General features: G+C 51.7%; 1 protein-coding gene across 1 annotated transcript in view; it reads right to left on the bottom strand.

Annotated features, from left to right (window-relative positions):
- Positions 1-16,702, bottom strand: part of PEPD (peptidase D) — a 111,380-nt gene that overhangs the window by 52,202 nt on the left and 42,476 nt on the right. The window contains exons 8-9 of the mRNA XM_028123686.1: positions 13,932-14,007; positions 12,953-12,999 (exon numbers count right to left, since the gene is read on the bottom strand). Of these exons, the coding sequence (XP_027979487.1) occupies positions 12,953-12,999; positions 13,932-14,007 (123 nt within the window). The remainder of the gene's footprint in view (positions 1-12,952; positions 13,000-13,931; positions 14,008-16,702) is intronic.

Genomic DNA, 16,702 nt, shown 5'->3' on the forward strand with positions numbered 1-16,702 from the left:
TTATTTTTCCTTCATTTGATAAAGACATTGGTATAAGAAATCCTTCTCGACTCTGAAAACAGGTGCAGCCTGAGAGCAATGAATACGGAGGTGATGGAGGGGTGACGGAGGAAAGGGGCTGCCTGGTGCTGGGGGAGGTGACAGGGAGTGGGGAGGGGGGTGCCTGTGGCGTGTGCCCGCAGCTGCTCAGTTCCCACTGGAGTGCTGCTCCCTGGGAATTCCAGCCCAAGCTTACCAACTATTTCAATTTCTAGGAAAAGCCAGAAAAGTCTCCTGATTTTCATTAATGACTCAAAACAACCAAAACAAACCAGAAAACCTGACTGTGTGAGCCAAACGAAAGCTGCCTGTGCACTGGGGGGTCCAGACCAGAGGCTACCAGTTTACAAACTCTGGCCTTTGTCTTGCTAAAAATTCCTCCTCGGGAGTGAGAAATGGGGGTGCTAGGGGTCCCCCCACCAAGACCCTAGCCTGACAGAGGCTTCTGGAAGCCCATAGGAGTGTCAGGCAAGTCTCACAGGGGCCCTAGCGGGAAGGCAGGCCAGCTAACGGGGTATGTCCAAAGCCAACACAGGCAATGGGAAGGGAAGGGAAGATGTCTCCCACTGCCACCAAGAGAAGCCTCAGTACTGCCACACACACCGATTTGGCTTACACCCCTGCTCAGCTCCTCTGGTGGCTCACCTTGCAAAGTGAATCCACAGGCAACCCAAACTTTCCTCCCCCTTTCTTCTGGGCCTGAGCAATTTCACCAGCACCCCACATCTGGGGCCAGTCAGCCATGCAGAAGGAGCCAGAGCAAGTCTCCCTGTGGGAAATGGGAGGAATAGACTCTGCAGCCCGTGTTTTTACAGGATCCACAAGACAGCACATCTGAGCAGACCGTCATGGATGGAGAACGGGTCAAAATGGGAAGGGGCTCTCCAGACGAAAGCCGTGGTAGCCACGTTATAAAAGTGTAATGAGTGAGCCACAGAGCCAGTGTGCAGGGGTTACCACAAGTGAATGGGAAGAGAAGCCTGAGAACTTTCCACTGGTGCAGAAGTGGGAATTCTGAGAGAAAATATAAGGGCCAGAAGAGGCATCCCGGGGACCTGATATATGCAGAACAGGAATTTAAAAGGAAGGTCCTAAAGTAAAGAAAGGTTTCATTGTTCAGATTAAAGGACCGGATCCTAGTCCATCATGGGAGCTCATAGGGATGACTCCAGGCCTGTCTGCACAGCTTCTGGCCCGCCGTGGGTCACCCCATTAGCTTCTGTAACTGAAAAGGAAGCCACAGAGAGACTGGGGAGTGACATAATAAATAATAATATCACAGGTCTCAGATAACATGACCCAGGAGGATAAATGCTTGCCTCTGGGGAGTGACCAGTGAGATAAAAGGAGACACAGAGATGTGGCATGCCCGCTTGTGTGTGCAAAAAGCCACTGCTGCTGGCCTGTCCTTCATACACAGATCAGCCTTGCTGGTGGCCAAGCGGCTCCTGACTCCACAGAGCTGTTGCTGACATCACTGGACCTGTCACCTGGATCAGAGTCGACAGGTTATGTCCTCCTCCACCTCCTCTGGTCTGTGTGGGAGGTATAACAGCTTCTCTGCTCTACCCTTCATTGGCCTAAGTCAGAAGACACCTGATCTAAGTCTCACCACTTGAATCATGCGGTCCTCTGTAGCCCCCAACCTCTGCACTGACTACTGGCTGAAGAACTGTACTAACACAGAGAGCTCACACCTCTTCTCAAGGGGCCGCCTTCACCCGGGCCTCCAACCTGGCCGCCAAGGCTGGTGGGATTCTGACTCCCTTGGTATAGCCGAAGCCCAGGTCAGCACCAAGAAATGGCACCAATCCTTGGGAAATATTGTCACTCTCAAGAATAAGGACAGACTCCTATACACATCAAGTCAAGACAATTAAACAGTTCCCTAGAAAGGAGAAAGAAGACGATTTGCCCAAGATCTCTGGCAGCCATGGAGGGAATGACTTCATGGAACCAAGATCCAATACCAGTTAAACCATCCCTCGCAGAGGAGGCAACAGAAAAACTCTCCAATGTGCAAGGTCAAAGGACAGGCATTCAAGGAAAGGGAACACAGGGTACAAAACAGGGGTCCATGCTGGATTCAGTATGACAGCGCTCATTCTGAACAACTGTGATGAAAACAACTACAAAATAACACAAATGTTGAAAATAACTCATGGAAAGAGAAGTGAGACAGTAAGAAACCGGAAGGATGGAGGCGAGGGGAGGATAAAGAGTAAAACCATGCTAAACTTCTCCTTTTTCCAAGTCAGGAATCGATATTATTTGACTTGTTCACAGAGGTAGAGACCATAGAGAAATACAGGTCCTTTCTTCTTAATTTAAAAGTAATTCTACACCAAAAATGGGATGCACAGAACAAAGGAAACTTCACCAACTTTCCAGAATGACAGAAAACAATTTTCTTAAAAGATTTTATTTATGTATTTGATAGAGAAAGACACAGCGAGAGAGGGAACACAAGCAGGGGGAGTGGCAGAGGGAGAAGCAGGCTTGCCGCCGAGCAGGGATCCTGATGCGGGGCTCGATCCAAGAACCCCAGGATCATGACCTGAGCTGAAGGCAGACGCTTAACGACTGAGCCACCCAGGTGCCCCGACAGAAAACAATTTAAAAGCCAGAAAGGTGGTACAGAAACCAGAAAGCAGCGACAGATGCAAATGGCTTTCCTAACACCCAGGGGCCCTGCGTTTGGAACATGTAAACTACAGCTGATGAACAGAGTTAAAAGCAAGGAGTAAGCAGCGATATACCAGGAAAATGCAAAGTAAGAAAACATTTAATAGCAAAACCAGGAGCAGATAAAGTCAGATTCCACACAAAAAGGATTCTTAGGTCAAAAAGGGTTCCTGTAAAAAGGTAAAATACGTGATTAAAAAACGTAACAATCCTCAACCTGTAAGCCTCAAACAACTTGGTATGGAAATGAGTAAAACAAAAATCTACTGAGAACCACAAAGAGGAATTCATAAAACTACCTCTCTTCATCCTAGAGAAAATGTCCAAAAATAGGGGAGGAGGCAGAAGACTGGAATAAGAAGAGAAAGTACATCCAAGTATATACTCTAAAAATAAAAAGTTAAAATTTTCCAATAAATGTTTAATGTTTCACTTTATTCCATAAAACACCGACAAAACTATTTCTAAATAGGCCACAAAGAAAAATCTCAAAACTAAGAAAAATAAAATTTACACAGACATTCTCTAACTTCGATGGAAACTAACAACCAAAAGTTAACCAAGAAAATTAACCAACCACATCTATCTGGAAATTAGAAGAAATGCTGTTAGTTCATTTCTTAGGTCAAACATCAAATCACCAAAACTTCTTAGGACATGGTAAAGGCAGCATTCAAGAATATTTGAGCCAAAATTCATTTATTACTCCCTGAGAAAAGGATAGGGAAAAAAAGCTAAGTTTCAACTGAACAAGTTAAAAGAGGACTGTTCAAAACAAGGTCAGGAAGGAAGGAGAAAGGAATGAGGAATAAAACTGGGGATCTAGGAGTTAGACCAGCAGTGGAGCAGATGACGACATTTGGAAGATGACTGTATGGAAAGATCAACAAAATGGCTATGATTATGGCAAAGCTCCTCCATATAGAAAAAGCAGACACACAGGCAGGAATGAGAAAGGGAAAAAAAAAAAAAAGAAAATGATAAAAAGGAAAAAAAAAAAACCCTTCCAGGAAAATGTACTATATTGACTCTAAGAAGGATAAAGGATAAAGCCAGGCTGAAACAATCCCTTAGGAAAACCTGAAAAGTTATCTAAGAAATCCTCCCCCAAAGAAACAGTACGCTCTGACAGTATCATAGGACTTCTTTCAACGTTCAAGGAACAGACAAGCCCCTCTGCTTTCTTTTTTCTTTTTTTAATTTTTTATTTTAGTTCCAGTATAGATAACATCTGGTGTTATGTTAGTTTCAGTTTTCATTCAACAATCCTATACACGACCCAGTGCTCTTCACAAGTGCCCTCCTTAATCCTCTTCCCCTACTTCTCCCAACCCCCTTAACCATCAGTTTGTTCTCTGCAGTTAAGAGTCTGTTTCTTGGTCTGTCACTCTCTCTCTTTTTTTCTCCCCTTTACTTGTTTGTTTTGTTTCTTAAATTCCACATAGGAGTGAGATCACATGGTATTTATCTTTCTCAGGCTAACTTCTTTTGCTTAGCATTATACTCTCTAGACCCATCGTGTTGTTGCAAAGTCCCTCTGCTTTCTAAACTGTTCTAGAAAACAGAGAAATTTGGAGAACTTCTCAAATCACAATCTCAAAAACGCTGATCTCAAAATACGGCAAAAGAGTTAAAAAAAATGTATAGCTCAAGCCCCTATTTTGAATCTTTAATAAAATGCTAGTAAAGAGTAACCACAAAATCATCATGATGCTGCTGCCTGGTCTACATACTGTCCATGTGCTGATTCACTGAATCCTCCTAACCACCCTATGAAGTGCTCTTATTATCCTTTCCCCAGATGAGGAAACTGAGGCACAGGAAGTGGCAGAGCTGGTACTCAGACGCAGGACACACCAGTCTCTAGAGACCATGCTCTAACCACTGCTATATATTGCCTCCCTATTTCAGTCCTGCGGCGTATCATGGCAGCAATCTGCCACGATGAAGGGGGGTTATGTGCGAGGGACGCTACACCAGCTCCACACTAGAAAGTCTCTGTGTAAAATTCATCTAAGGTAACACCTAGTGCCCGATCTTGGTACGTGAGGTCACGCTCTGGTCAAAGGAACCGGGGCTCCCTCTGGAAACGGCTCATTCTGGGGCTGGGGCGGGGAACATACAAAATGAGCCTGGAGTGGCCTGCAGTGCGGTTAAAGCAAGGCAGGGCTCGAGAAGCAAAATGATGGGGGGTGGATGATGTCGGAGGGACACAGGAGCCAAATGATGGAGCCTCCAATGCCCAAAGCGAGAATGACGTGAGCAAGAAAATAAGTAATATTGGATTATAACTCAAAGTATAAAGTAAGCATCTATGGGTCCATGTAGGTATGAGTAAATAAGTGATTGAAGAAATACATGAACGGGGAAGAAGAGATAAACGCCCTATACAGCAGAATCACAAATAGTGTATTTAGATACTCCCCCACCAAGGGGACAGAACATAACTCCCCGCTCCTTAGGCGTGGGCTGGCCAGTGACTTCCTTCAACAAGTACTGTACGGAAGGTGGGAAAGAGCAACTTTCCAGTGGAGAAACTTGACAAACTGCCTCAGGGAGGTGATCAAGATTAACACCGGTGGTAAGTGAGGTTCACAGAATGTACCCCTGAAACGATGTGGTGCACGCAACACTCTTCCTCTGTGGTCTTCCTCCCAATGACCCATGACCTCTATCTAAACTCTGAGAAAAACATCAGAAAAACTAAAATGGAAGGACCTTGTACAAAATATCTGACCAGTCCGCCTCAAAACTGTTAAGGTCATCAAAAGTAAGGAAGTCCGAGAAACTGTCACAGCCAAAAGGAGCCTAAGGAGACAGGACAGCTAAACACAGTGGGGGTCCTGGGTGGGATCCTGGAACATAAAGAGTATCGGGTAAAATGTAAGGAAACTGTAATAAAGTGTAGACTTCAGATGATAATAATGCGTCAATATTGTTCATGAGCTGTGACAAATGTGCCACAGCCATGTTAATGATGGGGGGTGGGGGTGGGGTAGGTGGCAGCTAGCTCATATTCCTGTAACTTTTCTGTGATCCAAAACGATAACAAAATTAGAAGTTTATCAATTGCCTGAAACACATACGCACAAAAGGCCAAGGGAAATGCCAAAAAGGCACCTGACAATATTCAACATCCTCTCCTGATAAAATCTCCTGGTAAGCCAGGGAGAAAACACTACTTCCTTAAAGTGATGATATATATTTATCAGAAGTCAACAGTCAGAATCGGGTTCAGTGGTGAAATACTACAGGAAAATCCATAAAGAGGCCACCACTCCTACTTACTGGGATTCTCAGGGGGCAATTCGCCAGCATTTGAAAAGGAAATGCCTATGTCCCTTGGCTTTGTTCCCAAAAGCTCTGATTAGGGCTGCATGGACCAGGCTGCATATTTGCAGGAAGCCTTTGCCTCTGATTCTTTGTCCACCCTTCTGGCTGGATACCAGGCTGCCTTGAACCCTAAATGTACCCATTTTCCAGTTACTCTTACAGGCAAAATGAGCTACCCTGGCTTTAAGCCCCAGAGCCCTACACCCCTTTCAGACACAGGCTCTGCTGAACCGCAGAGAGAGAGCTACTCCCTCCCGTCATGTCCGGTCGTGTGCACAGAGCAGGCTGGGGGGCACACGGGATCTGCCCTGCCCAGTATGGGGTGGTCCAGGAAGAGGTACAGCCTGTTCCGAACACGGAGGAATCATCTTTCCCAGGTGGCCCTGGCTCTCGGAAAGGGCTCAGCTCACTGAGGTGCGGCCAGCTGGGTGCAGTATTCGTGGGCTGCCTTCCTGAGAGGGGCGGCAAACAGAAGGGGTTTCCTGACCCGTCTCATGGTAGGCCATGTGTGGCCTGCCTCCAACAGCCAAGGAAGCACTGGCAGGAAACCTGCATCAGCCTCACAACACAAGGCAAAGAGCAGGTTCCACCATGCCTGGACCTGGGGTCTCAGCGGGCCCTTTTTGAACAAACCACGCTGTTGCTTCATCCCTTAAAATGGCCAGCAGAGAGAGGATGTCTACTGTGGAGGGGACAGGGCACTGCCCATGAGAGTGACCAGGCCCCTGGAGAAGGCTCATCACATCCATTCTCACCCGTCGGGGCTCAGGGTCAGAGGCTGCTTGGACCCACACCTGCCCCAAAGGCCCCAAGCGAAACTCCAGCACCTTCATGGGGGAAGGTAAACTGTGGGTGGCCTCACTGATGCCCAGGCTTGCCTAGGCTGAGAGCACACTAGGTCAGACCATTCCCAGGTGACTAAAAGCTGCACAGAGAACCTGCACAGGTTCTCCAGAACCTCCCAGGAGGAGGAAAATATGGGCCTTTTGGTGACATCCATCACCAATGAAACCTGGATCCTCTGCATGACCCAGGAGGGGCACAGCCAGAGCCAAACACGGTCATGTCTGACCACCATGCCCAGCATGCCAGGCAGGGAGAGCCCTGGGCAAGACCAGAGCGGGGCATGCCAGTCCAGGCACCTGAGCGATGGCCCTTCAGTGATTACAGCGCACCAGGAGGGATGGACAAAGAAGAGGGAGCAAATCTGAGAAGGGTCAGTGGTCTCCAGAGACCTGGAAATGCAGCCCCTGCAGATGTAATGGAGAAGCCAGTCCCATCATCTGGGAGCAGGGGGGCCTGTGGGATCTGTGGGGGAGCTGGGAGTGAGAGATGAGCTCAGGGGTCAACTGTGTCGGGCGAAGCCTAGGGCTTGGGTTGGGGGTGGGATAGGAAAAAGCAGCTTATCTGTGTCAGCAACCTGTGCTTTCTACAGCTGTAATCACAACGAGTTAGTAGGCTTGTGGTTGTGGAGTTTCCTATAAACTCTCCCATCTTCCAATTATCCTCAGTGGAGTTAAATTTTTTTAATCCTCAAAAAAGATTTAAAAAATGGCTTTAACAACATAGCAAGGGTTTTACAACTTGCTCCCTGGGGTGGGTAAATTGAAAGATCAGCTACTTGACCCAGCACCCCACAGCTTATGTGGAGTGTGTGTGTGTGTGTGTGTGTGTGTGTGTGTGTGTGTGTGGCATATATGTCTATGGTATGTGAGTGTGGTATGTGGTGGGTATGTCTCTGAATGTGTGATATATGTGTATGTGGTATGTGTACAGTACATGCGGGGTACACGTGTGGTGTATATGGGCGGTATATGATGTGTGTGTGGTGTGCATGGTGTATTGTGTAACTGTGTGTGTGTCCATGTGGTGTGTGTGATGAGGTGTGCATATAAATGGTGTATGTGTGGTATGTGTGATGTCAGTGGGCAGTGTCTGTGTCTGCGGGGTGTGTCTGTGTGTGCAGTGTTGGTGGTATCTGTGTGTGTGTGGACGTGTTGTCAGTGGGTGGTATCCCTGCGTGTGTGGATGTGTGTGGGGTCAGTGGGCGTGTTTGCACGCACGTGGGCGCACAGGGTCAGGGCGGGAGACTCCGTCCCCTCGGCCCTCAGGCTGCCCCCCCCCACTTCCCAGCCCTGACTCAGTGGGCACACTGCACACACAGGAGGTGCCTCGCTCCGTCCGGCCAGAGGGCAGGGAAAGGCAACGGGCCCTCAGCAAGCACAGATGGGCAAGTGCTTTATTAACAAAGGACTGGAAGAAAACAGGAGGCTACCGGCATGGGCTGTTGCCTGAGACAGAATGGCAGAGCGAACCCAGGCCTTGTCGACGACCTCCAGGCAGGGTTGGGGGTACAGGAGGACCCCGGCCCGGGGAGTGGGATGGCCCAGCTGTCCCCCCGCACACCTAGCAGACCCTCCGCCTTATAACGCCCTCCTACAACCCCCACGGAAGCTGTCACGGGAGGGCCCAAAATGCCCCAGTCCCAGCCTAGAGAGAAAGATGGCATAATTTCAATTAAGGTCCCAGGCTGTCAAAAACATCGTTATTAATCTCTTTGCGGCAAATGTGAGCCGGGACCTACTTACACAGCCAATTGAGCATGCTCTAAATTAGTGTTTGCAGGTAACGGATTCAGCTGCCAGCCCCACGCCAGCCGGGTACAAGCTGGTTACGCCACTGACATGAAAGAATATGAGTCGGTAAAATGGATTGCCTGATTGGGCCTGCAGTCAGATGCTGTTAGTGCCCGATTTACCCACACATTAACGTCTCATTGGTTTAACACAATTTACTACACCTCAATCGCGGAAAATGATTTTCATTTCCTCTGAAAACCCTACTCACACGCACAACACAAAGGAGGAGGGGTCTTAAAAAAGCCATCAGCTAACTTTCTTTTTCTTAACATGCCCTCAAGATTTTATAATAAGCCTTTGATAATAAAACAACAAAAAACGAGGCTTAGGACCTTAGGTTCGCAGGCCAGCCTCTCTTAAGCTTGAGTCTGAGCACCACTGCTTGAAGCTGTGCCCTCTTTTGAGAAAATCAGCCCCATCTCAGCCTCCGGTCCCCTGCTCTCACCCTGCCTCTAGTCCTGACACACGAGTCCCTGCTCTTCTTGCCTTGTGTCCCTCTGTGGGGCTGGTGCTGGCCATGCTCCTGAGAGAACATTCTAGGGATGCTCTTTTGACCCCTTTGGGTCAGCGGCCTGCATAGGAGTCTGGCCGCCCTGGGCCTTCCTGGGCATCGGTCCAGCCTGCGTTACAAGGGCCACACCCCGCAGGGAAACAACACCTGCTCTAGAGGAGATTTTATACTCCCCACCTAGTTACAAAAAGAATTCTAAAAGTTCACAGTGGTACAGAGGACAGCAAAAAATAGCTCAGGACATTTCCCTCTGTCTCCCATCCATCCAGCCAACCCCCACACGCATACTTCTTGACACCAACTGCGGGGCCGACACTGTGCATAAAGGAGACCGGACTTCAGGAAGCCTCCAGCCTCCCAAGGCCGCAGACCACAAAACTGTGTCACAGAGCCACCCGGGCAGTGACAGAGAGACACGCCTGTGGGGAGGAAGCTCAGGGCAGAGAGAAGTTGGCCCCTTGCTCACCACTGCAAAATGCCCCCACGGGCTTCGGCTGGCACTGGCCGTAGGGAGCGCCCTCGTCAAATCTGGCCAGGGACACCCCAAGATGTCTCAGGACAACCATCTTTCCACCACCTCTGGGGGTGACCCCGGTCTGCCCCCACCGGTCACCCTGACCACCTGTCCTTCAGGAACAGACCCCGTCTCTTGTTCTCATCTTCTCTGCCTCAGCTGTTCCCCAGCGCTGTCCGCAGTCCAAGCCTGCACCCCAGGAGGGTTCCCGCTCTCAGCTCTCAGGGCAGGTACCGCTTCCCTTGCATACCTCCTACAGCCAGCCGTGGGAGGGCAGGGCATACAGCAGGCGCACAACAGTGCACACACCTGGCGCGTCTAGTTGAGCCACTCGGTAATGCCACTCGGCGCCCTCAGGGGGGCTCTGGCATGAGCGTCAGGCTCATTTCCCCTGATCCACAGAGGAGGCAGCCATGGGGCCGGGGGACTGGAGGGTGGGGGGTGCCCAGCAGTTTGAAGACAAAGCTCAGCTTAACAAAGGCCCCTTCACACAACCGCCAAAACTGCATGTGTAGACTCTGGATCCCAACAGAGACAGACCAGCGTGGACTAGGTATTGATAAGATTAAGGAATTACTGTTAATTTGGTTAGATGTGATGATGACGTGGTGGTTTTGTAAAGGGCAAAAATCCTCAACTGGAGACACCTACTTCTGGGCAGCTGAACTGACATGACGTCCGGGGTTTGGTTTTAAATATGACGACAAAACAAGGCGAAACAAAAACCTCGGTGGGGACTTCGAGGTTCATTATCCTCGGGGGGTGGTGGATATTCGAAATTTCTCATAATTTCATAATTCAAATCTGATATTTGAAATTTCTCATAAAAAGAGAAAAAAAACCTCCACGCCCTGGGTGGGGGTGTAGGGAGCCGGCAGAAGTATTCCGAGGGCCCCCGGCCAGAGCTCACAGGCAGGCCCGGCTGGGCGGCAGCGGGCTCGGGCTCTGGACCCAGGGGGGGTCCTGCCAGACCCGGGAGCCAGCTTTGGAGCTAGACTGCTGGCAGCTGAGGACACAAGGCCACCAGCATGGAGAGGATGGCAGGGCTCCACTCTGGGGCAAGCCAGTCCTGCTCTAATTTCTGGGTTATTTTCGTTTGATGCATAGCCATGGGCCAGTTCAGCTGGGAAGAGATTTGTGGGGCAGTGCCAATCTGGGGGACCGCTGCCCGGCCCACCTCCCAGGTAGCCCCGCAGACCTCCCCCATCCCAGATCCTGGTGGGGGGTGAGGACCCTCGGACTAGCAGAGCAGATACCGCACTGCAGCAGACCATGTGAAGGCAGAGGCTGGGACAGCTCTGTGTGCCCGTCCCCATCCTCCTCCAGCGTGACAGAGCTGGCTCCCTGAGGAAGCTCTTGTCCCATGCCCCCTCCCAGGACGCCACAGCAATGAGTGTCCTCAAGGCCATGTTAACCTCCTCCTACTTGGGGTAAGAGGAGAGAAATACAGAGGCCCTCTGTTCCGGACTCCTTTCAGGGTGAGACTTTGAAAAAGATGCCTCTCCCCAAGCCACAGGATGGTGAACATACATGCCCGCTGTGCCCACTGCGGACTCTGTGTGCACCTCGCCCTCACCACACACTGACAACGTGGGCAGGCCAGAAAGGCTGGGAGGGGCATGAGGAGGCAGAGCGGGCCCTGAGGGCACCCAGGTGGGCTCTACAAAGTGGGGAAGGGGGGGCAGCACCAAGCTCCTGCAAGGCCAGGTCAGAAAGGGCAGCCCAGAACGGAGGTGGCGGTAAAGGTAAAACTCTTTTTTCTTGTACTCACAACACTCTGACACCAAATGTGTGGGTTTTCCACACCAAGCAATTTTCTAATTCTCTGTGGTCACCAGCTGGATGTCCTACAATTTAATTCTGACACTAACTGCCAGAGTCAGCACAGACCTCCCAGGTTAAGAGCTCAGTACTTATGACTGACTGGCTATAAACTGGGGGTTTCCATGACCCCTTCCTTGGGTTTGACCATTTGCTAGAATGGCTCACAGAACTCAGGAAAGTGCTTTACTTACTATTAGCACTTTATTAGAAAGGATACAACTCAGGAAGAGCCAAACAGAAGAGAGATGCACAGGGCAAGTTGTGGGGGAAGGGACAAGGAGCTTCTGTGCCCCCCTCCCCGCCGCCTGACACCCTTCTGGCTCTCCCACTGCTTAAGGTTTCTGTGGAGGTTTTGTTCCGTGGGCACGGCTGAGTAAGTCACTGGTCAGAACTCCACCTCCGGCCGCTCTCCCCTCTCCCTGGAGTTTGAGGGCAGGGCTGAGAGTTCCAACCCCCTAATCTAGGGGTTGGTTCCTCTAGCAACCAGCCCCCACCTTCTAAGAGTCACTCAGGTGCGAGTGAATAGGGCTTATTATGAATAAAGAAACTTTCACTGAAGGAATTCCAAGGGCTCTAGAAGCTCTGTGCCAGGAACTGGGGGCAGAGACCAAATAGGCATTTCTTATTCTGTCACAGGGGGAGAACTGGCTGCCTCTTCAGTGTCCTCTCCCCAGCGGGGCTTCCAAACAGTACCATCACTGGGGGGAGATGGCCTGGGGGGCCTCCGGCCTCCGGACCTGGGCGGGAGGAGAGCCACCGCGGCAGTTTGGGTCTGACCCCAGGGCTTCCTCAGGCGATGGCTCGGCACGTGCTGCTCATCACCTGAGGAAGCCCTGGGGTCAGACCCAAAGAGGGAGGGTCCCAAGCGCAGAGTGGGGCTGAGGAGCTGGCCAGGTCACACCCATCGCGGCTGGGCCACCCCAAGAAGTGCTGGGGGGTGGGGGGCAGGGGCAGTGGCTCGCTGTGGGCCTAACTGGAGCCGAAGGCCAATGTAATTCTCTAGAACACTTTATGAGCCACTTAACCATTCCTCGACCCAGTCGTCCAAGCACAGCTGATGTAATGGCAATGTTAACACATAAAAATGGCAAGCTGCTTTACTAGCGGCTTTCAGAGTCACAAAAGCAGCTATTTGGTGAAGTTTCCCGCAAACTGCAGAAACAAAGTCCAAGTGGGGAATGATGGGGCACTAAACCATCCCGAAAAGTCATCAAAGACCATTATCATCAAACACTGTGCCCAGAGCCAGGCAGGTGGTCACAGTCCGAAGACAGACACCCTGCCCCGGTGCCGACGCCCCACTCAATTCTGCACACGGGCCTGTGGTGCTCATCTGGTACTGGCTGGGGGAACATCAATTACTGTTTTTCACATTTTAATTTTATCCAGAGAAACACAGCAGCTTACCTCTCCATCTCATATTCTTTCATTCCCACTTTTACGGCCTTCATTACCTGGAAGATGGATATTAAGCAAAGACATTTGTATTAAGGAGATAAGTAACACTGCCTTATAAATAATGTATAGCAGTTTTTCAAAAGAAACTCTTCTTTAAAAAAAAAGAATGGTATGGGTGCACAGTGGTGCAGACATGTAACGAATTCGAACTTTTTTAAAGCTCCAAGAGCCATACAGTTTATTTAAACCACTCTGGAGCCCTTCCATTTGGGAGCCCGTGAGCACCTGGCACCAAGCTACACGGCCGGCTCAGGCGGCGGCCAAGATTTAACCAAGATGTCTCGTGAATACTTAATGCTCGGAAAGCGATGCCTAGCCTAAAAGGTTTCCTTTGTTTAGCTGTCATAGAACACACAGAAAGTGAATTCATGCAAGAAACTGTGGTCCCCAAACGACCCTTGTCTGTCTCCGGACACAAGGCTGTGACTGTCACTACACAGGCACCAAGCTATCCCAGTCACCCTGAACGTCCTACAAGAAATACGCTTCCTTATTCGCTCTTGCTCCTCAGGTAAAGTGGGAAGGTTTGGAAAAAGCCGCATGAGAGAGGCTGTTTTTAGAAATGGACAGTAATCACTGTGCCTGAATGATGGGTAAGGACAGGAGAGTCTTTAAAAGGAGCTGGAACTGCTGGAGTGCCAGGAAGGAGAGCCCCATGCTCTGAGCGGGGACTTCTTGCTGGGAAATGTCCTCAGGGTGGGTGCCTTAAGGTGAGGGACTGGGGCAGAACCTCTGCTGTCCCTGCCCTGCCCCCACTGGGGAACAGAAAAGAGCCATGACCACATCTCTGCCGGAAACAACGCTTGCTGCCTACTCACATGGCACCCGGGACCGGAGCCACCACGGGACCGTCCATCTCAACGAGGCCCTCCCACCCCACTCAGAGCCCTGCTGCTTGCCCGCTCTGGCGAGTCCGTGCCCAGCTTACCTCCCGGTGGGCCTCGCTGGAGATTCTGTTGGTGTAACGCAAAACCTCCAGCTCCATGTCCGTCTTAAAGACCCGGCTTCAGAGAGAAGAACAAAGGGACAAGTCAGTGATGCCCAGTGTCAGGGACTAGCCGGACCCCCCCCCCCCCACCCAGGGAGACCTCAGGGCCCACCATACCCGGCACAGCCTGGGAAGCAGCACAGGGCTGGCTTGTGCCCAGCCAGGCCACTGGGGCATGGGGGTGGAAGGGCCACAAAGCCCCAGAAGTGATACGCTGCACTAAGCACTGCCCATCCTGGTCTCATGCCAGGCTTGGGTGTGCAGGCTGTTTCTAGTTCTGCGGTTTCTGGAAACCGCTGTGGGTGCTGGACGAAGCCTAGATTCTGCAGTCAGACATGTCCTGCCTCACTGAGACTCAGTTTCCCCATCCATAAAATGGGGATAAAATCTACCTGGCGAGGAGGCTGTTGGACCTGAATCAAGTGTGCCTGACTCCCAGGACTCTGCCCAGTTGGCTGAAGAGGGTTACCGTTTCCTCCCACCCCACCCACCCGCCCCTGGGAAAGCCGAGGAATCCTCCTCCACCTCAGTCAGGCCCCCTGCGGGATCCAGGGATGGAGGTGGGAACAGTGGGTGGTGCAGCCACTTCCAGCCATGAGTGCAGGAAAGAATGTGGAAAACAGCCAGTCTGCAGAGAGGAGGAGACAAGGAACAGACAAGAGAAGGGGGCTGTGTGGGGCAGGCAGGCACAACCAAGAGGCCCTGCACTCCTTCCGAGACTCAGCTGTACCTCCTGCAGCTGGACTCTGAGGGTCCTGGGGGCCCTCACAATAAATCCATGCTAATCTGCCCAAATGTGGTCAGGTTTCTGGTCTTTGCGATCAACCTCATTGCCAAGTACGACTCAGCTAGAGAAGCTATGTAAATATTTGTTTTCAACCTCCACTTCAGATGAGCAACTCCAGGCCATGGGGCATTTCAGTGGCAGCTGTGACCAGTCATTAAGAGCTCAGCATCCTTGATGCGTGCCCTGTGGCCAGCTCTGCGTCCTTTACCCAAGGTGACACATCTTCACCAATGCTCCCACATGGCCGCCTCTCCCTCTCGCGAAGGGAACACACTCAAGCACCCTGCAGATAGGCAAAGCCAGAGTGTCTGATGATGGCAGACCAGTGCCTGCCCCCCGCCCCCCCCATTCACTCTCTCATCCAGCCGCTGTCTGCGTCCTGAAGCTGGACCAAGGCCAAGGACAGCAGCGAAGAAGCTCCCACCTCCATCAGAGGCAGCAAACCTCTGGGGACTTCACAGAAGCAGCCCAAGCCAGCCACTGACTCACACCGTCTCCATGGTGCCATCCAGCTGGGACAGCCAGCCATCTGTCACAGGGAAGTGACGAAGGCATCTTGCAGCACTGTGACGCCCTCCTAAGACCGTAAAACCTTCTGGGGAATGTGGAAAAGATAAACCCTTTGGCCCAGTGAGACTTTTTCCACATGAATAGCCTTTCTTTCCTGAGGAAGCAGACCCTGAAGCCTGACACTCGGCTCTTTATCATCAGAAGGCGTCTCTGATTCCCTACCAGGGGGCCGGGAGCGGTCCCACCTGGGGAACAGGAGCTGCTTCCTGTGCCCTGGAGGTGAGGGTCCAAAGACTGGGCAGCACTCGGATGAGCAGCTCAGCTCCTGAGGCCCAAATCCACTCATAGGATAACCTAGCAGCCCCTGCTGCTTCACTCCCCACTGCCACCTGCTCAGTCCAGCCCAAACAACTGGTATGCGGGGAGTGGGCTCCTCTGTTCTCAGGTGCAGTGATGACCAGAAATGACAACACAGTGGGGAGCCAGGTCCAGGCTGTGCTCACCCCCAGTCCTCTGCCCCTCTATTCAGCTTAGATCCCTGGTTCATCCTGCCAACATTTCAGACCCCAAGGCCCTGTGCCCACACAGCCATATGGGCTCGGCCAAACCCCCACGAGGGATGAGGCAGAGCCTGGGCCTGCTGCAAGCATGATCCGGGGCCACAAGGTCTGCAGGAAAATCCGCGACTGGGCAGTCGGCATAGTCAGCTCCCAGTCACCAGCCCCACCGGTCGGCACCATCTCAGGTCTGCTCTGACCCGCTGGGGGACATGCAGACCTGGAGGGTTCCTCTCAACTTTGCCTCCCTCAGATCTCTCCCCTCCCTTCACTGGGTCTCTGCCGCTTGTCAGCGGACGAATGAACCCTATCCACTCCTCTCCAGACCCCCAAGCCTTGCCCTCCACGCTCGGGTTCTCCTCCCTACCCACTCACAAGGGAAGGAGTGGAGCAGGCTCAGCACCCCAACATACCCAGCTGGGCTCAGAGCCCACGTGGCCCCTATTCCTGGGAGCTCCATGACCACCCACTTCCCCTTCCTCCTCCTCCTCCGGGCAAGCTCTATCCCCCACTACCCTGCCACTTTCCAGAAGGAAAACCATAACCACCTTTGCTTTGGGAGGGGAGAGAGAGCTGCTTTTATGTTTCATCTCAACCCTCTCATCCATCTCCTCCCCTCCCCTCTTCTCCCTTCGGCCTACCCCACCCCCACCCTGCCAGCCCCCATCTCACCAACGTGTGGGAGAAGGACTCCAGGCTGCCAAATCCAGAGGCAGTCCATGACCGCCGAGAGGAAGCACAGGGAGCCCTGGATCCTCTGGCACCACTGGGCTGCTACCCCTCCTCCATCTCCCTTCCCTGCTCCCAAAGCCCAGTCTCTGGCACAGGGCTCTCCGCTGCACCTGCCCCTGTAAGCC

The sequence above is a fragment of the Eumetopias jubatus genome, unplaced genomic scaffold, assembly GCF_037043125.1.
Source record: "Eumetopias jubatus isolate StellerSeaLion01/CBP00866 unplaced genomic scaffold, mEumJub1_p1.0 scaffold_10, whole genome shotgun sequence".
Classification (NCBI taxonomy): Eukaryota; Metazoa; Chordata; class Mammalia; order Carnivora; family Otariidae; genus Eumetopias; species Eumetopias jubatus.